The sequence below is a fragment of the Drosophila simulans genome, chromosome X, assembly GCF_016746395.2.
Source record: "Drosophila simulans strain w501 chromosome X, Prin_Dsim_3.1, whole genome shotgun sequence".
Lineage (NCBI taxonomy): Eukaryota > Metazoa > Arthropoda > Insecta > Diptera > Drosophilidae > Drosophila > Drosophila simulans.
Window position 1 is genome coordinate 10,823,642 of NC_052525.2, and position 23,356 is coordinate 10,846,997.

Here is a 23,356-nt window from a genome sequence, read left to right on the forward strand (position 1 = left end):
CCACATTTATCACATGTTTAATTTCTTAATTTTGGAAACTTAAGAAATGTTTAAATAATAATAATAATAATAGATTTCTATTGTTTTTATCGCTCAGCTGGCACTTTTTGTTTCCATCCAGCAGTGGCAAAGGCAAAACTACCAAGGAAAGCCAGAATGAGACCAAGAATGGCAAATGCCACTCAACACTCAACATGCCAAATACAAACAGAGAACTGAAACAAGAGCAAGGTGGTAAAAGGGGGGCGGCGAAGGGGCGTGGCTGCTTTGGGGGCTGTTGGGAAAGGGGAATCCCAGGGCATATTGAAGGCAGCAGAAGTGTAAACAGGAAACGTGATATTTGACAGATGAGTGTAGATATTTAGATACGAACATAAATACTACTTATGCCCTGGGAAACCACCCCGTGCAGCCATTCGTTGTGCCCGCCCCCTAGATGCCACCCTATCCCTAATATTTAGCGCCCCTTTCCCCACACTGAGAAAAATTATTTAAATTTATCGGGTACTTTCTTGTAAATCTTAATATTTACATTTTACCAACAAAATATAGTTTCCATTCCTAGAAAGTCAATTAATATTACTTTTCACCATGTATAAATATTCTTCTTCCTTTCCATTTTCATATTTTTAATTTTATATAAATAATATGTTAAAATTTCTCGCAGTGTGCCGAATTCTCCAGTGTTTGCCGACTCCTCCGCAGTCAGTGTCTCTGGTGTCTTATTGATTTTCTCCTATAGCTTTCACTTGCCGCAATTTGAAGTGCTACACTCACACACACACACCCACAGATACTCACGCACACAGACGCAGGCACGCATAAAAGCGAAAATGAGATGAAAACGGAGCCACCAAGAAGGCAACGAGAGGAATAAACCACAAAGAGAGACATGAGGCGAAAAGAATCGAAAATAAGTAAATATTTTGATGGATAACTGCTTTTCTCCTGCTTGGCAATGCTGATTTTCATCACTTTTAAAAAAAAGGAAAAAACTAACAAAATATGAGTGAATTAATATGTATTGTATGGAATAGGGCATTGTCAAGAAGTGAGTGCAAATAAATTCTATTTTAGCTAACAAAGAATCTTTAAAAAAGTGCAGAGATGCCAGTTGTATTGTATATTTGAAGCATCGAAACATTTTCGACTGTATATTTTTGATTGTTTTACCACTTTATCTGCGCATACAAAACCAATTTGGTTCCCTTTGCCACTCGGGCGTATGCTCGATAAAATCCATGGAGCGCTGAAACCGCACCGATGGCAAACCACAGTGAAAGCTCACCACAGACGAACGGGGATTTTCCCTTAGTGATTTTCCAAGCCACTCGGCGAACTCTTGAATCTATTGCATACTTTTGCGGGCTGTGACAAATGTCGAAGAGGTCGTTTAACCAGAAATTAATCAATAAAACCGCTTTGATTGTGGCTGAGAAAGTCATACATCCTAAGACCGTGATATTCGACAGATACGGATACGGATGTGGCTTAGTGTGGCAAAGTGTTAAATTGAATCGAAGTAAACTAATTAGTTCACAATTAATTATTTGGTGGGAAATGTGAATTTAAGACCTATGGAATTTATGACCATAAAAGGTTTTGACAGCTTAAGATTTGATGATAATTCGTTTATACACTTTAATCGTGCATTTTAAACGTGAGATACTTTTGCATACTTATATTATAGCTACCAAGTTAATGCGAAAATCCCACTGATAATATTAAAGATTAATTAAAAAATAATTAATCAGTTCAATTCACAATAAATAACGATAATTAATCACTGACTCGTGTATTTACTCGTATTTATTGTCCATTTCTGCAGTTTCAGACAAAAGTGGCTTTCACTTGCATTCCCCGAATAGTTAATTATAAATTCCGTATAACCGCTTAAAAAATATAAATATTTAAATCAGCATGGACACAAACTGAGTAAATATCGTACATAGAAGAAGTATTCATTTATCTACCCGTCAATTGCGCACTTGATGTTTAATGACTGACAGATTTCCACCCGCCCTTTCGATTTTATATTTCCCAGTGAAACAAAGAAAATGCTTGAAATGTATAAATATATATATATGTATATATAAGTGCGATAACGAGCGAAAAAAGGAGAAATAGGTAAGAAAAATATGATATGGAAATGAGTTTGCATTTTACTCACAGTCATAATAGTCGTATCGATCCGCTTCGCTGGGATTATTGCTGCCCATGATTTTGCCAAAAACTGTGGAGAAAAAATACGACAAGCGGATGGTTGAAAAAACAAGAAAACGATTTAAGAGCTGCCACCAAAGGGTTAACAACAACGTGGACAATACAAACACAACGATGGGAAATCGCAGCAATTCAATTAAAATCGCTGACACAGACTCAAAGCGCTTGGCAAGGGTGAGGAAAAGCGTGAAAATCGAAGTAAAGCTGCCGGAGATTGAGGCGAATGAAAATAGACGCTAAAAGGGTTAAATGGAAATGCAGTTTTGGGCAACAAAAAGACATGCTTCTTTTGCCCGCTCGAATGGGCAAAAGTCAGATTAATACTGTGAGAAAAACTGAAAAACTGATATAACAGCAATATAGTTAGTTATTAATTATGCATATATATATGTTTTTTATTTCCAGCAGCTACTCACGTTTGATGAAGGTCCTGCGAATGCGCAGGAAGCAGGATCGCGAGCGGGACAGGCGGACGAGCTCCTCCGGATGCGATCCGTTCTGGATGCAGATGATCGGCGCCAAGGGGGCGATGCGGCAGTGACTGCGACTGTGGCTGCGACTGCGACGCCGTCGTTCCAACAATGGAATGGCCACGAAATTCGACGCCGGCTGAAGATGCAGCTGTTGTTGTTGTTGCTGCTGCTGCTGCAGCTGCACTGCACCGATTTCCGTTTCCGGTTCAACGCTGTTGTGGTGGTTATTATTGGTTGTACTATTGCTATTATTATTATTATTTATACTGCTGGCATCGATGATGGTTATCACGTTGACAGCTGTCTCCCGCGCGGCTGAAATTTCAATTTTAAACAATTATTATAAAAAATACATGCCAAAGACTTTTCTCTTAATCGATAATAAGTAACTTCAGTTATATAATAATGTCTTCGTTATATAATCTAAGATAATATATTATTTATTTAACTACAGCAGCGAAGAACATGTTCGCAATAAAAATGCATTTTACGTCAATGGGATATGTGTGTTTGACAAATTCGTTTCTTTCCGCTCGCACATCATCTCGTAAATCATTTCGATGAATGCGAAAGCGAGGGTAAAAACATCCAAGAATGGTGTGAGTGTGTGGGTGGCTGGGGAATTTCAATTTTCCCCACCGCTGTCATGTACCTGTCAATGGAATCGAGTTGGTGTTGCTGCTTAAAATGCATTTGAGTGCTGGTAAATGTGAAGCAAAGTGCACTTTTCACACAGCGCGTTTTCTCAGCCAGTGTTGTACAAATTAAGAAAAAAAGCACACATCTGAAAAGGTATGTTAACTTCTGCAACAGAGCGTCCTTCCAATCGTTAATAATATTCCCATTCTGATGATTGCGAAAACAATCAATCAAAGTGCTGCCAGCTAATTAAGTGTTGAAAAGCACACAAGCAAAAGTGCTCAACAAATACGAATACCAAACGAATACGAAACGAATGCCAACGAATACCAAAACGAATCTCAGCTCACTCACTTATCATCTCAACAGCTTGGACAGCCCTTTTCCATTTGACTCAAATGCAATTCATTTGATTTATTTGCCCTGCCAGCTGCTTAGCTATTTTCAAGTTGCAAAGAAGCTGCACTGCAAATGAAGGGGCCAACTTGAATTGGGGAATTTTTGGGGAGTTACCGTGACTTTGGGCTGGCAAGTGAGAAAAACACACACATTCGCTGGCAGCTTTTCTTTGGGGTTGTTCAGAAAAGAGTCAGTGTCGCAGGGAAGGGGGGTCAAATAAATCAGTTAAAATGTAACTAACTATACTTAGATTTAACATTAGCTAATAAGACAAGTTTGTAACTGAGCTTTTTGCTCAAAAATGAATTTGAACCCATACTTTTTAGGTAGAATAGCCATAACCATATACTTTTTGAACCCCTTTGAACCACAGCCATGTTTCACCGACTCGGCTGGCTGGCTAATTTCTGGCTGATGGCCAACTGCAACTGGGTCTTTGGTTTGGGCGATTGGCTGCTCCTCCGATCTTGGTGTCGTTGGTCGTGTTTATTTGTTGCATATTTCAAACTGCTATCCAAGTGCCAACAAATGTCGCCAACAAATGGCCATTCAACAGGCTGGGCGTTGGAAAAAAAACGAAGAATAGAATAAAACATTTACCCTGGAATATGAAGCACAAATGCGATTCGCAGAAATCATAAATAATATCGGTTTATTTGCCATGAAGCCCACTCAATTAATTGCATTTCTGTGGCACTTTTAATGCACTATTTCGAGTGTCGTTAATTGTGCATCCAGAGCCTGCCACATGCCAATTGCAATTAGAATAATTGTTATTATGATTATTGGCACGTAGCACTGGCAATCGTAAATTTGCGCATCGTTAAAACTAGGACAGAAAACCATAAACAAGCTAACAGTTTGAATATTGTCAATATCTCAAATAGCTTCAAGCTAATTTACAATCTTACAAAAGTATTGGCATAAAATCAAACTGTAAATTAATTCAAAAAAGGCTGTAAAAGTTAATACTTTAAAATTTATATGAATTTAAAATTAAATGAATATTTTAAACATATTTAATTTAAATTTAACACATATTTAATATTTATTTAATTACATTTAAATTAATAAGAAATCACTTTACATATTTATTTAGTCAGCTAAACCCCAAAAGTATAGTATGAAAGCTTCAGATGCCATAAAAAAGTTTGCAAAAAAATATTTGAAACGTTTCTGAAAATAAATATGAAGTTTTCTTTTATTTAGCCAAGGGAAAAACATTTTCCAGGCGGCCTGCGTAAAATCTGTAAATAGTGCGATTTGTGTATATAAATATGTGTGTTGTGCATGGGCAAAGAAATTATTATTGTTATAATTTAGCTTGAAAAACAAGTAATTTTATAACCAAACATTTAAAAACAATCCTTACAGAAGCTCATAAAATCGCATACGAGAAGCCAGAGCCAAAATATTTATATTAATGATATGCATAAATACCCAATCCGCCGCCTTGTAAAAACTGAACTTTGCAGATCGCCGGGCGGCGGAATATGTTTATGACGCGAAAACGAGACGCAATCTAAACAAAATCGCCGTTTGCAATGGAAACATATTCCAGACATTGTTTAGATCGCTGGCTTTTCTGGTCGACGGCTTTCAAGTTTTCAGCCTTCTGGCCGAATTGCAGTTTGATGGATAAACTACACCGATCAGCCGTAAATTGTCCCGATCGAAGGCCATTCCGTTTGCGGATATAATTCTGGCCAAGATTTATGACCCCAGCAGTCCGATTGGTTATCAATCCAAAATGCTATTCACATTGAGGGCAATCAATTGCAATGCCTGCGAAGGGTATTTTATCGGTGTATTCTGCGAAAGTTTTGCTCAATTTATATCATAGCTTTTCCGAAGTCATAAAGTTTTTCACGGCTTCTGTGGGCAAAAAATATTGATCAGCCATATTTTAAGACATTCCAAGGAAAATCAAAGAAATACACATAACTTTTATAGGTCTGTATAATAATGTATGTTAACATGACTCATTTTATTATTTAAAACACAAGCTAAGAGGTATAAATTTTCATTAACCAGCAAAGAAATTAGTGTCCTTAAAATGTTTTATTTGCAGATGTAGTAGTATTATATATAATTACTTAAGCACATCTATTTACTTAATGGAAAATCCCAGTGAGCTTATGTTTTTCACGCTTTTTCCGGGAAACAATTTCCCTGCAGCACAGTGTTTGTTTTTGCATCTGTCATTGGCCCCATTTCCACCTTCTGCAGCATTGCAAATCGATCAAACAGCAGTCGGCTGAGATTGAGATTCAAATTTTTTGGGTAACGCAGTCTGACAGTTAAATGAACACATTTCACATATCACATTTTCCTCCCTTTTGCGCGAGTATCAGACAATAAACAATAATAAACACGGATACGCAATGCGAAAAACTTGGCAAATTGTTTTCCCAAAAACTCAGTTTTTTTTTTTTCTTTTCCTCAAGCCGATTTCCGTTTTCGATCGAGCAAATCTGGTTCCGTTCGAATGAAACGAAGAGGAGTCATTAAATGTTCAAACATCAAAGATTTTCGAAAGCGGTTCTTGATCATTTTTTCGCATTTCCTACGGCAAAATAGTGAATGGTAAATATCTATTAATATTTATAATTTATTTTAATTAATTAAATTGAGAGAAGTGAGTGCGATTGCCAAACAACCAAATATCGAAGGCGAACTTGTGGGTGGTACTGTGACTTTTCTTTTGAATTTATATCCCTAGCGAACTGTTTCCCTTTGCTGTTCGCCTTTTTGTTCGGCACAAATAAAATATTTGGTTAGCTTTTTAAGACCAGAACACATGTTGCTCTGGGCCAATTAATGGTCGGAAAAGTTTCGCTGAGGTGTTTTAGATGATATTAACATGAAACTTATATTTATTTATTCAGTTTTGATAATCGCGCCATATAGCAGCGATTATGTTTGGTATGGGGCCATGTGATGCCCGTATTCCTGGGGCCACCAAATCTATTTCCAAATGCGAATCGCAGGCCATTCGAGGCGCCATGGGTGGTCATACTCCTCATGGTTTCGAGGAAAACTCTTTTCCCTTTTTGGCTTTTCGTTATAAATTTTCTTTCCTTCGTTTGTGAAAAGCCGCTTTGATGTTGGCAGGCAGCATCGATAGTATAAAGTATGGATGGCAGTGCATTTGGATTGCGAAAGTGAAATTAAACGAATTCCTCATCCAATTCCGGTCTGTGGAAATTGCTGGACAAACAAACCGAAATTAGCCCGGAGAATTTGCGCCCCCCTCCCTCTGAATTTTGTGGGCAAACAACACACAACATTTCGTATGCAAACTCAAAATCAAACAAATACGAAAAACAATTGGTCAAAATCAAATTAAATTCGCTGACGGCGAGAGTTCTCATCCAAAATGTTGTTTATCTCTCGTTTTTTGTTGTTTTGCATTTGGTAAATCAAGTAAATGAATAAAAATAGACGATTATGAAGGGTGAAACCCATCGATTGGCAGAGCAATTGAAGGTCCTTTTATTTTAAATACAAAATCTGAGAATAACTTACAGATGTCCACAACATCGGATGGCGCCTCCATTTCAATGGCATCCAGTACTTCCGGCATTTCGACTCTGCACTTTTTGAATTTTCTGTTTATATACGATTATTTTTATGTGCTGACCGCAACTCCCTTTTCGAATCCAACACAAGAAAAAAAATTATAATTACAAATTATTCACTGCGCGCACACTGCAGGTGTTGCCTCTTCTATTTTTTGGCCCGCAGTCGACTGCATTCGGAAAAGGCTAAAATTAATTTTAGACCAAGACCAAAACAAATCCAAAATACAAAACAGAAAATAAATTGTAAAAAAAAAAACAAAATTGTAGCGTAAATATTACACACACCGAGCACCGAGCCAAAAACTATCCGCAAAACTTTGTGACAAAAGGGAAAATTTGATGGGCTAGAAGAATTGCACTCTGTGTCTTCTGGAATTCTGCATTTAGTCTATATTTGCTTTCTTCTTTACTAATATCAATTTTCACTCTAAGCTGCACTTAGTTTTTAATTAATAGCTTGAAAGGCAGCAAAATGCACGGATATTTTGGATTTCCCGGACTTTCGATCACGTCTGTTTGCGCTGACGGCTGTCCGGTTAATGTTTTCTTTTACTTTCCATTTCGTGATTTAGCTTTGGCCCCGCATTCAATTGCTCTCAAACTGGAATTTTCGCGTGGGAGAGCGTCTAAGGAAAATGCGGAAAACTCATGAGAGGAAAAGTGCTGGGAGCAGTCTGCGATCGGTCGGTTTCACATTCGGATGCGCTCGGCTGATTGCCGATTTGGAAAATGGAAAATGAGAGTGGAAAAGTGGTGAGGAAAAAGGAAACTGCAGGAATGTAACTTACTCCAAATAAGCAGATCATTTGTAGAAAAAATAGAGCAAATATGATCGATACAGTAGCTATTCGATATATAAAAAAAATACAATAACTTAATAAAGCATAGATAATATCTGTTAATACCTTATAATAATTTAAACAATTCATTTTGTAAAGTATTTATATTTTACATGTGCAATAACTTATGCTCTGCTCTCAGCAATCATAAATCCATACCATTCAATTTTCTTCAGACTGACAGCATTTTTCTTGATTTTCCAACCTCCCCAGTTTAATATGAAAAATCGCAATCAATTCACATTTGCAGTTGACAAGGCTGTGACAACGCCAACATTAAATGGAAAATTGAAAAACTACGAAATTCGCCAATAGAAATACACACATACTCGGAAAACAGAGAGAGAGAGAGAGAGAGAGAGAGCGGAGCGGAAAATGTTCTGAGAGTGCCGTGAGTTTTCCGAGCTTTTCCATGGATTTCCATTCGCAGGTGCATCAGTCGATCGCCAGCTGTTTGTGTTGTTGTCTGTTGGTTTTTCTACGGAACTTCAATAATGAACAAATTCCCAAAACTTGTTGACCTGTCATATCATTTCATGTGTCCGCTTTAAAATTGTGAATAGTTTGCACGAAGTTTGTCAAGCTGAAAATTGACAATGCATTTCAGCAACACTCAAAGAAAAGTGTGCCCAGACTTAGCTTTAAAGCAACTTTAAAGGAATATTTGGTGTATTGCATTTTCCATTTCTTTTAATTTATTGTATTGCTACTTAAGAACAGTATTATATTAAAGCCATTTATATTATAAGAAAAAATAACTATTTTATGTGGTCAATCAATTAATTGTACATAATAGTTTAATTTACTCAATATGACTTCCGCAATAAATACCATATGGTATGTTAAATCGCATTCCATATAGCCCATAGTGTTTGAAATGTTTATAGCATCGAACGTATATCGTTTTGTCAGATCCCCATGCCGAATCGACCATTTTGTATCTCATTTCCCAATATAATTTCGACGCAAATAATTGCCGCATTAATTATTATGATTGGCAATTAAGTTTAACGCCAGTGGGCGTAACCACGCCCCCACTCAGGCGAGGTGTCGAAATGCCTTCGCATTCGGCCAGCAGGGCAAATTCAATAATTTCCTTAAACACAATAGTGTCTGTTGATATTTAAAAATGGCAACGAAATGGCCAAGAAAAAAAATGGGCGAAAAACAAATCAAATAAACAAGGACAGGCAAATTTTCGTATCGAAATCTCTGACGCCACAGAAGCAAGTTAAACCAATAACACAAAAACATGATCGACTCAATATAAACTAATTGAAAAATTGTGCTCTCCTGGCGGCGTCACTATAATTGGGATACCCTGGAAACTAGGAGTGGTTAAGGCTAGCTGCAAACAGCGTAAAAATTTATACAAATTCAAATTTATCGTAAAAAGAAGTGCACAATAATTTGGAACAAAGAATACATAAACTGTTTGCAAAAAATATTTTAAAAAAATTATCTTTGTTTGCTTTTAAGGTATCAAATATTCGCTCACATCGCTGGAATCCTTTTAAAATGCATGCGAAATAAATGGCCATAATTTTTCACTATCGGGCGTAATAAAATTGTACGTTTTGTATAAAAACACGAAACAAATAATGTATGAAAAACCGAACTGAAAAATAGACAGAAAGCCAACGGGAAGAAAAGCTACTCACCGCAAAAAAACAATAATAACAAAAATTTGTGGGTAAATGCGTTGAAATTTATGACTCTTTAAGGTTTACAATATATGTACATTTTATATTATTTACACACAAAATGCAAATCACAAAGGAAAAACCATAGAAAGTAAAATACACTTTATGCCTGCTATGCAGTATTTGTTTGTATGCCAGTTTTGAGTGCTTTGTTGCTGTTATTCTTTGGTTTTGTTTTGTTTTGTTCGTATTGTAAAATAGGAAATAGTTTACTCGAAAGCTAGTTAGTTAAGATTTATCACTTGGCCGGCGAATCAGAAATACATGATTTATATCGCGGATTTTCCAGATTTTCGGAGACTTATCTGGGGTTTTTTTTGGAACCGAACGCGGCAGCGGACAAAAACAAAATGCAGGGCAGCGAGAGAGAAAAGCAAGAAACATATTAGGAAGAAGCGGCAGCAGATCCAAAAAAGCAACCAAAGATAAACAAAAGTTATGAGTTGGAAATAAACCAAAAATTTTGGATCTTACTCAATGAGCGCGCGTGCCTGAATTTTAATTCTGATTCTTTTTTCCATTTTTTTCGTTTTGTTTTAAATAGTTTTCATTGCGTTTCCTTATGGACCCCATTTTTTGTTCAATTTCTTTTTTTTTTTTTAGTCTGTGGGTTTATTTTTAGCTGGAATTTGAATAATTTTTTCAGCAGCAGACACTACTCCAGTTTTCGTGGGTGGCCGCTCTCTGGAATTTCATCTTCACTCGATTTTCCCAAGCTGCATTATTCGTGAAAATAAAGCAAACGAATGTGAGGAAAGTCCATACAGTCCATATCCCTATTCCACACTAAAAAAAAAATTATTGCTTATTTAAGAAAAAGAAAAAAATGCACAAAAACCATAAAAATTTGAGCCGCTGAGCAACTTTTAAACACAATAAAGCACAAGTCCATCAAAAGGAATTAACACTGTTGGCAAAAAGTGGCCCGCAAGTGCAAAGAAAAATTCCGTGGAATTCGCTTTTCGGTTTTACTTTTTATTTTATTTTTTTTTTTTTTGGTAATAAAAATTGATGGTCTCTGGTTTTTGCGCTTTTGGTCATAAATATTGCTGCTTTGTGTTGAAAAACATTTATGGAAATGTATAAAACATCTGGGCACAAAGCTAAAAGCCAATCAAAGCCATTAATTAACCATAAATGACCACTAAGCGAAACTACGGAGCGGCAAAAACTACGTGCTTTTCAATTTCCCATTAACGAGATCATCAAATTCGACTTTTCTCCAGTGGAAAAGTGCTGCTGCTCTCTTCACTGCCGATATTTAAATCGAGAACCGGTCAATGAAGTGCGATTGGCATGCTCGTCACGTGTTTTCGGCAATGTCCTGCTTAGTCCCTTCCCTCTCTTTCTGCTTCACGCTACCCATCTCTCTCTATCTCTTGAATTGGGACTCATCAAATAATTGACTTTACAAAAGTGCTGAGAAATCAGCTTGTTTTGCTAGCAATGCTAGCATTTTTTTAGGATTCTTTGCAACCCTTTCGAATTTATTTTATGTAAAATATTATTTAATAGCTGCATCATTATTCTGCAGTTTTTCTATATAAAATGTTAATTTTTGAATATTTATTTTGCACAACACTGCTCTGAAATGTGGCAAAAAGAAGTGAAAGAAAGTGAATAAAGCGACGATGTCCTGTCAACTGGCAATATGGGACTCGCAAGGAGGAAGTGTCAGAAGGTGAGCGAAAGGAAAACATGGAAAATGTGGGGGAAATTGCAGGACATCTGAGCATCATTAGATCAGCGAAGTGAAGGGGGGAAAGGAAAGCGGCACTCAAAATTGCGTTCGCCGTATTTTATGTAAGAATTTGTCAACTTGTCACTTTCACTCAATTTCCACACAATGCAAAAACTAGCAACTAGCAAACTGGCGACATATTTGACAGACTTGCATTATTTGCTTATCAATAAGGTAACATTGTTGTGATTTTTATTTATGTTATGCTAGTAATGCTAGTGCTCGATGAAAATTGCACAATATTATATTATTGTATTGCTGCGAAGACCTAAGTAGCTTGAAATCCCTATTCCATCAATGGCACATTCGGCGCATCCTGCAGCTAGAGTGTCCTTGTTGTTACAACGTTGTTGTCCTGCAGCTAGAGTGTCCTTGTTGTTACAACGTTGTTGTAAGCGTTGTTGTAAACGTTGTTGTTGAACGCTGCTGTTCCTGTCACGATAAGATGACTTGAGCTCGCGCATATTTCATGTGACTGCCGCTTTCGGCGAATTCGCCCATCTCCGTGCGGATTTGAATATTTAAATAAACTGCTCACTGGTGGTGTGTTGTTGTGTTGATGTCTTATTGTGCCGTTGTAATTGTTGTTGTCACTCGCATTGCGGCTGTTTAATTGTCATTTCGTGTGCAGCAACCGAAATGCCAAATAAACACAAATTTACGCAGGCGACCGATTGACGTGTGCAGGAGTGTTTGTGAGTGAGATGAGCACAGTGGTTGATAGGGTCTTTAAATTATAATAAATTCATAATATATACATATATTTATTTAATTAAGGTATGTGTGTACTTGTCTTATTAGTAATTTAAATACAAAGCATGGCTTAAAACTATAAAATTTAGATATTGAAATTAAGAATGATCCAAGAAGTTTACAAATTCACAAAATTGAAAATTACTTCTTATAGTATTACTTGTTTTGTTATTTGAAACAGACAGAATCAACGGGCAATATTTTTTATTTAAAACAAATGTTTTTAATAGATTTATGGTATTTTAATCGCGTAACTCCAATTGCGACTGTCGCTTTGCATTGCAAATGACAACCTTGAACCGCCAATTGCATTTTGGAGGCTGCCAATTCGATTTGAACCGTGACTGGTCTCGGCCAGAATTGCAATCGCCGCTGGAGCGTATCATTGTTAACTTGGCCAAATTATATCAGCGATGTGTTGGCCGTTTTGGCCCTTTTTGTGCCGCATGTTGTATGTGTGCTAAAATTGCTGCCTCTATTTCGCCGCTGGCCTATCGAAAATGAAATTTGCAAACGGTGCAAGCGAAAATGAAATGTTAGCTGAATTTTCCTTTTTTTTTTTCTTTTGGCAAATATCGAAAGAAAAAATGACAAACAAAATGTGTGAAATTGTTGATTTTATTGTCGTTTGATTGGGCTTACTTTGAAAACAGTTTAATATTGATTTAAGATACATTTCAAATACATTTTATGAACAAAATGCTTATCTATACCCCTTTCTTTTGCAGTTTTCGCCTGAAATGCTCGGAGAGAAAACCGAGAAAAGCCAACAAATTACCCCCGATGACCACGTAGAAGGCCAACTGCAGATCCCCAATAGTTAGGACCCTCACAAGCTCGGATTCGGCATCGGCTTGCAGGATGCTCGACCTCATCTTAATGTCCACCCAGGACTTCTCGTCCTGGATCCATTTGACAATCAGTCCAGCATTCAGGAATCTCAAAAGCAACGCATTTACAGCATCTTCCCATGGCGAATCCCTCGGCATCACATACGAGATGGTATAGTACTTGGGGCACTCGGGAACCACCCAAATCTTATTGAGCAGCGTGAACCGCGAGGATTCCAATATCAAGGAGGTATATCTGGAGACCCCAGCCTTGTTCCTAAATCTGGCCACCTCATCGATGACATCCGCACGTAGATCTCGATTCCAGGTGAGTTTATTATTGAGACTCGCGAATAATGGCGATGTTTCGCTGAAGAACAAATCATCCGCCATGGATGAGTATTTGTAGACCACCTTCAAGCCGCTTTCATCCAACTCCTGCATGGTATTTATATCCCTATAGTACAACGGATGTATATACACCGTGGCCAAGCTGGACTCGAAAATCGCGCCGAATATCACGCTCACCAGACACAGCGTTCCAATGAACATCCTTTCGGCATAGCTCGCTGGCAGGTGACTCAAGTTGAGTCGCACCCAAACCACCCAAGTATCCACCACAATGCCCAATGCCTGTCCCAAAATATGCTGATTGCCCAGACTCACTATCCTCAGCTTCAGATTAATCACCCGCAATGTTAGCCAAATGAGAGCACAAGCAAAGGCGGTCAACACGAATCCCAGCCAAATATCATAGCCAACTGCAAATATGGGCAATATCGATTGCGGTATACGACTGGCTTTCGGCACATATATGCACAACTCATCGTCGTACACGGCCACAGTGAAGTCCATGTACTGCTGCACCAGGTAATCCTTGACGAAGAATCCCGTGAGGCAAATGTCCAGGCCATCGTTGATGATGGAACCGATGGCGCCATTGTAGCTCCCATTTGCATAGCGTTCTCTGTTGCGAAGTAAGTGAATTGCATATAATATCATTAGTATCGAATGAATTAAACTAATAGTATATCCATTGATGCAGCATAATAAGTTTGTGCAGAAAGATATACTTTTGAAATATAGGCTTTTGCCAAAATCCTTTACTTGGGTTTTACGCCTAAAATAATCAGATTTTTGTACACAGCAATGGAAATTTTTGTCCAAATATGGAATGCCATACCTTGCTGAAATCGTCATAAAATTGCCTTTAAAATTGCATTCACAGTTAAAAATGTAAAATTTTGTCAGTTTTCGTAAAAAATGATGATGTTACCCCTTATAAAAAAACCGAAAAATTGAAAAAAAATTTCTTTTTCTAAGTTAACAAAATGGATATAGGAATCGTTTATATGGATCATTAGCTGTATAAAACAGTAATTTTTTTGAATGTATGATCATTTTTGGCCAAGTAATAGCATATTGAATTCTTCGAAAAAATCAACATTTTGACAAAATAAATCCCCAATTTTTTAACAAAAAATAATGCTTTTTTAGTTCATAGCAATGAAGTTATTAATCCAAATACTGAATGCCATACCTCGTTAAACTCGTCATTAAATTTTCTATCTAATGGCATTCACAGTTAAAAATGTAATTTTTGGCCGTTTTTCGCAAAAAATTATGATGTTACCCCTTATGAAAAATCAGAAAATTTGAAAAAATTTTATTTTTTTGAATTAACAAAATGGTGATATGAATCGTTTATTTGGATCATAAGCTATGTAAAACAGTCATTCATTTGGATATGTGATATTTTTTGGCCAAGTTTTAGCAAAATTAACTAAATGGTTTCTACAAAAAATTAAAAAATAATACAAAAATTGCTTACCCGAAGTAATTTTTTTCCGGCTGCTGCAGTAGCATGGTGAAATTCAATCGCTCCCTGAGCATTTGGGCCACCAAAAAGTCCACGCCAGTGACTCTGGTTAGCAGACCGGATTCCTTATCGAATTCCGGACGAGTGTAGACGGACTTAAACATCTGGATGCGCAGTGGATAGCCAGCCATGTCGCGGAAGAGCAGCTTATCCAGGGTCTCCGAGCCGTAATATCGCACCAATCGTCCGAAGGCGGAATCGCGACGCTTGAAGGGATCATAGATCCACACACCATCTCTGGTTAGGAAAAAGCGATTGTAGACTTTGTGCTGCGTCCACAACTGTCGACAGCTGCCCTCCAAACGGAGTTGTTCATCCGCGGACAGGTCCTTGTCTTGATCTGCCAGGATGTAGAAGAAAGTACCAGCTTTCTGTATCGGAGCAGCCGCTCCACGATTGGTCAAAAGTTGATCCAAACTCATGACCAGGACTAGATTTCTTCGGCCAAACGGATCGTCCATCCAATAGCGATTCTCCTGATAGGTAACAATGCTCAGCGGAATTTCCGTTCGTTGCAGAAACCACTGGACATAGGGATTCTCCTCGTCCCGATGATCTGAACCCGCTTGCAGCCAAAGTTCCAGCTGAGCCAAATCCCTGGTGGGTTCCACCAGCAGTCCATCCAGCCGGGTCAAGTTCAGCGTTTTCATGTCCAGCATGAAAAGCAGGAAAAGCGATCCAAGCACCGCCATTCGTATGGGGTTTGTTAGCACAAATGACTGGAGAACTTGGCCAGTATCCAACCCAATCCAATTCAATCCAATCGAATCCTGTTCACAACTTACTCCGTCCAATTCCTGTTTTGACACCTGCAATTTTGTTTGTTTGCTCGCGCACAATTAGAGACTCGTTATGTCAGGTGTTTTGGGTTGTCCAGCTCTTAAGCAAACATAATTATTATACCCTGCAATTTGAGTGGTTGGCTACCAGGGGGTCCCTTTCCCGGAGTCACCATTTAGGATGATTTAAGAGCTCAACTTATTATATATTAATATTAGCTATACTTTAGCAACTCACTCCATTTTAGCTAAATTTTACATAATTGAGAGATAGTTGTGGGATATTTAAAAACTTCACCCTTTCGTATCTGAAACTCTTCATTATTATTTTTTTATTTCGTATCGAAACACCTTTGTTCCATCTATTCCCATTGTTGTACTCTTTCATTCAGGGCCAAATCAAGTAGACTCACCTGAACGCGGAAATCAAAGAAGAAGCCGAGGGGAAACTCGATGACGATTTTTCCCCCAGCGAGATTTTCCGGTGGTCAAGCTAGGCGACGCGACAGTTGCACGGTGGTATTGAATGTCATTAAAAGTTGCATTTTTAAAAAGATTTTTTAATAATATATATATACAAAATAACCCAAGATAACCAACCAACTAAATGCATGTTTATATTTTAGATTAACATTATACACTAAATGCTTTCATCACATGGACCACTGTTCTGCTTTTTTCAGCTTCCACTAAAAAGTTTTGGGTTCAACTCGCCGTTTCCTTGTTCAGGACCCCAATCGGCCGTATATATATTGATATTCATGCAGTGGCACTTGTATATGGACACCGAGTGCCCGCTGTCCGATAACCGCTGGCTGGCGGAGCAACAAAGAGCATCAATAAACTTCGCCTTGTGTAGTTTTCAAAATGAAAAATAAATTGGAAAATTGAAAAAGCAATTCATCGCATTAGGAACGTGCAGTGAATGGAGGTGGCTGCTGTTGGGATACCACTCGCCCCTCGAAGCGTCGCCGATGCCCATTGACAATGCCGAAGCTTTTTATCGTCTTTGTGCCAGGTGCGTCCACCAGACAATGGACGAGGGGCGGTGGGGCGCATCCTTGACCAGGACCTCCTCAGTGCTGTTCGCCAGCTGCTAGTTTCGTGGGAATATCTCTGAAGTGTGGAAAAAGGATTCAGATATTAGGTACTTTTTCACCAAGCAGCTGAAAAGAAGGCAGCAATTTTGTAGCTATTTGTAAAGCTATTTGATGTGTGATGATAAAGATACTTTCCATCAGATACTTTCCTTTAAATACTTTCCTTCAGATACTTTCCTCCAGATACTTTCCTTCAGATACTTTCCTTTAGATACTTTCCTTCAGATACTTTTCTACAGATACTTTCCTTTAAATACTTTCCTACAGATACTTTCCTACAGATACTTTCTTACAGATACTTTCCTTTAAATACTTTCCTTTAGATACTTTCCTTTAGATACTTTCAAATACTTTCCTTCAGATACGTTCCTTCAGATACGTTTTTTCAGATACTTTCCTCCAGATACTTTCTTACAGATACTTTCCTTTAGATAGTTTCCTTTAGATACTTTCAAATACTTTCCTTCAAATACGTTCCTTCAGGTACGTTCCTTCAGATACTTTCCTTCAGATACTTTCCTCCAGATACTTTCTTCAGATATTTTCCTCCAGATACTTTTCTTCAGATACTTTCCTCCAGATACTTTTCTTCAGATATTTTCCTCCAGATACTTTTCTTCAGATACGTTCCTTCAGATACTTTCCTCCAGATACTTTTCTTCAGATACTTTCCTTCAGATACGTTTCTTCAGATACGTTCCTTCAGATACTTTCCTCCAGATACTTTTCTTCAGATACTTTCCTTCAGATACGTTTCTTCAGATACTTTCCTTCAGATACTTTCCTCCAGATACTTTCTTCAGATATTTTCCTCCAGATACTTTTCTTCAGATACTTTCCTCCAGATACTTTTCTTCAGATACTTTCCTTCAGATACGTTTCTTCAGATACGTTCCTTCAGATACTTTCCTTCAGATACTTTCCTCCAGATACTTTCTTCAGATACTTTCCTCCAGATACTTTTCTTCAAATTCTTTCCTTCAGATACTTTCCTTCAGATACGTTCCTTCAGATACTTTCCTTCAGATACTTTCCTCCAGATACTTTCCTTCAGATACTTTCTTTCAGATACGTTCCTTCAGATACTTTTCTTCAGATACTTTCCTTCAGGTACTTTCCTTAAGATACGTTCCTTCAGGTAGTTTCCTTCAGATACTTTCCTACAGAAAACGAGATATACTGATCTGTTTTGCAGCGCCATCTACTTCTAGTAATACTATAAGCTGCAGTTACCCATTTTCTCCATAGCATCTGGATGGCCTTCATCACTCCCGGTTTCCTTTTCATTTCTGAAATTCTTCGACTGCATTCAACACAAACGAGCTGAGCTTTTATGGCCGAGCGATAAAATCAAATTGAAGTTCTTTTCCGGCACTTTACAAGAGGGCGTGAAAGAGAGAGAGTTGTGCGGGAAGAATGAGATGGGTGAAGTGGGTGCAAAGTTTCACCCATTTAGTATTATGACAAACAGTGGTGGACAGCGCATTAGTAACTGTACCCAAATATTATACTAGGCACCAAATAGGTACTTTCAAAATTAGTTGTAACTCCTTTGCTATCATTATATCTTCTTTAGGTACCAAAATTAATGTTGTACCACAGTTAGGAACACGAGGTACCTTTCCCTGCACTGATGACGTTGAGTCGCTGAATTGTGTGCACTTGAGTGAGCGAATAAGAGTGAGACGTGCGTAGGTAAGAAGCAGCAGCAGAGAGTTGGAAAATCCAGGGAAATGGGGGTAGTGGGGTTTAAGCCCGAGGAAAACTGCAGCGATGAAATCATTTGTAACCTGGCACGTGAAAATGAAATTTTTGAGCGAGCATCAGCTTGAAATTCGATTGGCCATTGTGGCGAAATGCGTTTTATACTCTCGTCTTTACATTCCTATTATTTGCTCCTGCATTCATTCTTAATGTTGTACTATTAAAAAATATTTGTGAACAGTAGTAACGACTAACAGATACCCAACTAGTTGAAAAGATATGAAGTGAAATAGAATAACTTTTTGGGGTTAAAAACAAACCGAAGTATCTATAATTATGCTTTTCATTACGCAGACATCAAGATATTATGAAAAATGACTTTTAAAATATATGTATTGTTCAAAATTGAATTGTATATATATAATATATACATAGTTCCATACCCTTGGCAAGCATTTAGTAAAGCAAGTGACTGTGCAGTTCGCAGTTCTTAAATGAAAACACCAACCAGAAAGTGGGTTGCTATTTGCAGTAGTAGCCCCACTAAATTTAGCCACAATCTCTTACAGAAACCTACTCTTAAGGCCATTACTTCCATTGCATTTGCTGCTTTTGGCAACGCAAATTGTTCGCAAGCCAAAAAAAAAAGAGGAAAAGAATGGAAAGGGGGAAAAACGTGAAGCGGGGAAAGCGAAGTGCAATCATGTCGGATCAAATGAACTGAACTTAACCAAGTCGAAATGGGTGCATTGCATTGGCCCAATTCCGATGGGATTACCTTCGGCCAGGCGAAGGAATCCCCAAGACTGCCGATGCGTTAAATGCAGAATAAGTGCATCCAAAGTATGGGAAATTCATGTAAAGTGAAATTAACAAGTTTTCCGGGACAAACATATATCCTTGACTCTATAGGATATATTATATATATTCATACAAATAAGAAGACATTCGTTTTCAATATGATTCTTAATTTTATTTAAAAATTTAATAATATGCTTAGACTAGATACTAGATATAGTCAACAAGAAAAAAAAGTGGTATGGCTAATGCTGGACTAGTCAGGGATCCGTTCCTACGATAGATAGCTACACTACGATATCACTGCTCCATTTCCAGGCCGAAGGTGGCCCGCATCCGCTCGAGGGTGGCGGCGGGGAATCCCCGCTCGAGCAGCTGCCTCTCCGCCTGGGCAATCACATCCCGCATCGTGTCCAACATGACGGCGCTCTTCTTCAGCTGCCCGCTGACGAATTTGTGCCGGAAGCGCAGCTTGGCCTTCTTGATCTTGTTGTTGTAGCGGGATTTGCGGCACGACTCGGCCCTCTGGCGCTGGGCATCCTTGACATCCGAACCAGAACCGGAACCTGATCCGGAACCCGATCCGCGGCAATCCATGGCAAGCTCCGTTTTCAGCGGCGGCGGTGCACGGCGTTCCACAACAATGGGATTCTCGAGGAGCATCTGGTCCACGTAGCGTTGCTCCTCGTCGGCGTAGTGCATCTTGAGATGATGCAGCTGCTGGGACACCAGCTCCTCGATCTGCTCCGGCTTCGATGATGTTGACGATGCTGTTGATAGTGCGGGTGAGCTGCTTCCGTGATACGGTGCGTATACGTGACCCATGGCCGCGTAGCTCAGGGTGGGCAAATAAAGATGACTCCGTTCCATGGTGAATTATTCGGTGTGTGACGTGGTCTTGTGACTGCTCTCGTCGAGATTTCGTGTGCTAATGCTGCCATAGGCGACATGTCAGCCCCGTTTTATACCATTTCCGCAGGTAGCCTGCCATTGGACGCTGGATGGGTTATTCGCGGGTTCCACTACCTTCATGAATGGCGGTCACTGGGATTTATGATCTTGTTTTCGTCAATCTCGCCGCCTGGCTGGACACCGCCTACCTGCATCCGGATTGGCCGACGAATCGCAGATATGTAAACAAAGGGATTAGGGTAGCAGACGTACTAAGTCTACCTGATAATTGGTCAAATTTAAAAACAAAAGGATCAGGTGCTAACCAATATATGTGGGTTTATTCTGCGGCTACCTACATACATATATCGGTATGCAAATACTCCCCATAATATAAAAGATATTTCAAAGCCAAGAGATACGATTCATACGATTCAACTGATAAGGGCGTCATTAAATCCACAATAATCCCAAGGTCAAGCTGGGCTGCTCGTTTGCCGATTCGCGCCTTATCTAGCCGAAATGAGTCAACAAATGTTGGGCATGGTGGAAAATCAACCTGCTTGGGCAAACACGAGTATGTCAAGCGGGGGATCAGGCGGCGGTTTGCGATAAGAGGCACCAATATCGATTGCCATTGCTACCTGCTAAAGTTGCTATTTGTCCACGCCGGATCAACCCATCTGGAAGTGGGTTTCCCGCATCAGGTAGCCATTTCAAGGAGCCACTTTCGACGTGGTGGCAAACAAGTTGCGGCTTGTTGTAGTGGGATTAACCCGTCGAACCCACAGCATTTAGTCTATTAATTAATTTAACAGCCCTCGAAATGATGAGGGGTTCAGCGACCTGGTTAGTAAGCCTCAAAGGGTTAAACCAGAAATCTTTTTGGCTGAGAATAATATCCCATCCATAAATAGTTGCTATCTCTAGCTGATGTAATGTAATATTTAATATGCATTTAACTAGCCATATTATAGAACAATATGAGCAAGCAACTTATGCTAATTAAATAATCAGTTAATTGTTGAACAAAATATAGTTTCCACTTGCTCCACTTTCATGTATTTCAATTTACAACGTTGCACATGTGTGCCCACTCGAATTACATAACTGGCATAAATAACTCCGCTGGGTAATTGGCAAAACAATTGAGTATTTTTAGTGACCGAAAGCAGTTTTAATTCGAAATCCCCCATTTTAGCCAGATGGGGGCAAGCTGTCAGCGGCAGACGGGCAATAATTTTTCCATTTTTCGCATTTTCCATTTTCCATTGCGGCATTAAACATTTGCCATGTGAACAATAAAATCGACAGCGCCGCGTTTGGTTGGCAAATGAGAAAATATGCAGACAAGTATAATTAAAAAACCATTTATAATCATTTTCGACCAAATCCCAATTGGCCACCCAAACGAAAGCAAAGCCAAGCTCCGCAGGAGCACTTGAAGCCTGACAGTTTTCCAGCTCGAGAATCAGTTGGGAATGCCGATGCACGGAATACTCTAGCTGAATTGAATGACTCAAGGAAATATATACTCCTATATCTACATATATACTCAAATATATCTAAGAAACTGCCTTTAGTTGAACTAACTAGGGCTTTCATTTTCGGACATTAAAAAGGCATTATACCCGTAGAAAGAGTAATGAAAATCGAGGAGCAAGGCGACGATAAATAGACGCACATGAAGGAGTCTCCGCCACATCCCCGAAAGCGACATTGAGTTTGAATTATGTCAGCGCAGCAATAAATTGTCCAAGGCATTAAATTAAAATATATGTATGTATAGTAGATAACGTTTAAAGGAAAGCTGTGAAATCATTAGAAGGACGTACTTAAATTGCTTATTTCACTGCAGAAAGTGTCACAACTCACATATTGTGATGGCTAGAATATAACAAATGAATATATTCAAATAATATTCAAAACTTCGCTGTCTGTAAATGTAAATACACCGACATATGTAGGAAATTTAATTTATTAAATGCTTTTAAACATGTTCTTAAATTAAAATCGTTATTTATTTCATTAAACTACAAGTTGTTTCTCATAATTTCTACTTTTTCTATACATTCTAATACAAAAAATTTCTGGTTGCATGGTGTTGCGGATATCTTTCATCTTTCTACATTTTGTTAACAAATCGGTACGCATTTTCTAACGTTGCCTTGTCGTTTACATAATCGTTTTATTGCAGCATCTTTTCAGATGTTTAGCATGCAATTAAACATATTTGTGGCTTGTATTTAAATGTATTTACATACTATGAAGAAACCAGGCGAAATCTAAAATGGAACCTACTGAACTATGTATTATAAGAATTATTTGTGTCGAATAAAGATGCCAATGATGCGTCCACATGGAATCTAACCGGAGCAGCCGCGACAACCGCAGTGGACACACTCAACGATGCGACCCTCCTCCAGTTTGCATTTGGGCACCCGGCATATGCAGTTCGTGCCGAAATTGGTGTCCCTCGTTTGAATGCAGCGGAGACAGCAGAGGTTCTCGTATCCGGACTTCTTCCACTTGGCAATCAGATTGCCATCGGCGATCTTCTCCTTCAGACAGTAGTCGTACAATTCCCGGCTGATGGCTTTCCGCCGATAGAATAGATCGTAGATGTAGCGTGTCTTCTGGTGGTGGATCTTGAAGATGGGCCAAAGGGATTCCGTGATGCGTTTGCCCTCGTGCGGTTCCGTTTCGGCTGTTTAAGAAGGATAATAGTATGTATAGGATTATAGCAAAGTTTTCATTTTCGGAGAAGCCGCCGCCACGCTTGTCTTACCTTCGCGCATTTTTTGCTCCAGTTCTTCGAGAGTTGGTTCGATCAGTTCCCAACCGTCTGGCGGTGGTTTGCGACTGCGGCGAACCTTGGGCATCTTAAATGTTTAATTTAATAACTGTATAACTGTTTAATTTCTTTGAAAAATGCTTGATTTCGCTTGAAAAAAAAATGAACATTTAACAAACAGCTGGCTACTAGCGATGACACTTTTCACAAGGGTCGTCCACAGCATC

The 23,356-nt window shown here is 38.7% G+C and overlaps 4 protein-coding genes and 1 long non-coding RNA gene across 5 annotated transcripts in view; 1 reads left to right on the top strand and 4 right to left on the bottom strand.

Moving 5' to 3' along the window:
• LOC6725659 (Kv channel-interacting protein 4) overlaps positions 1-7,385 on the bottom strand; it is a 77,016-nt gene extending 69,631 nt beyond the window's left edge. Inside the window, exons 1-3 of the mRNA XM_016172741.3 lie at positions 7,263-7,385; positions 2,640-3,011; positions 2,171-2,233 (exon numbers count right to left, since the gene is read on the bottom strand). Of these exons, the coding sequence (XP_016038890.1) occupies positions 2,171-2,233; positions 2,640-3,011; positions 7,263-7,320 (493 nt within the window). The 5' untranslated portion in view covers positions 7,321-7,385. The remainder of the gene's footprint in view (positions 1-2,170; positions 2,234-2,639; positions 3,012-7,262) is intronic.
• Positions 7,386-13,061: 5,676 nt separating this feature from the next.
• On the bottom strand, positions 13,062-15,801 carry LOC6740080. Its single transcript, XM_016180826.3, has 2 exons — positions 15,016-15,801; positions 13,062-14,151 (listed from the first exon to the last, which is right to left on the bottom strand). Exons 1-2 carry the CDS (start codon positions 15,753-15,755, stop codon positions 13,062-13,064), a joined length of 1,830 nt encoding a protein of 609 aa, XP_016038891.1. The 5' UTR covers positions 15,756-15,801.
• Positions 13,258-18,093, top strand: LOC120285364. The gene is made up of 3 exons (XR_005544675.2): positions 13,258-13,512; positions 13,648-14,161; positions 16,526-18,093. It is a non-coding gene; the product is annotated as an uncharacterized LOC120285364 (long non-coding RNA).
• Positions 18,094-19,597: 1,504 nt separating this feature from the next.
• Positions 19,598-20,490, bottom strand: LOC6740079 (protein sisterless A). The gene has a single exon (XM_002076927.4). It carries the CDS (start codon positions 20,312-20,314, stop codon positions 19,745-19,747), a length of 570 nt encoding a protein of 189 aa, XP_002076963.1. The 5' UTR covers positions 20,315-20,490; the 3' UTR covers positions 19,598-19,744.
• A 1,805-nt stretch (positions 20,491-22,295) lies between these two features.
• On the bottom strand, positions 22,296-23,354 carry LOC6725660 (protein BUD31 homolog). The gene is made up of 2 exons (XM_002106631.4): positions 23,124-23,354; positions 22,296-23,042 (listed from the first exon to the last, which is right to left on the bottom strand). The coding sequence occupies exons 1-2, from the start codon at positions 23,215-23,217 to the stop codon at positions 22,702-22,704; spliced, it is 435 nt and encodes a 144-aa protein (XP_002106667.1). The 5' UTR covers positions 23,218-23,354; the 3' UTR covers positions 22,296-22,701.
• Positions 23,355-23,356: the final 2 nt, after the last annotated feature.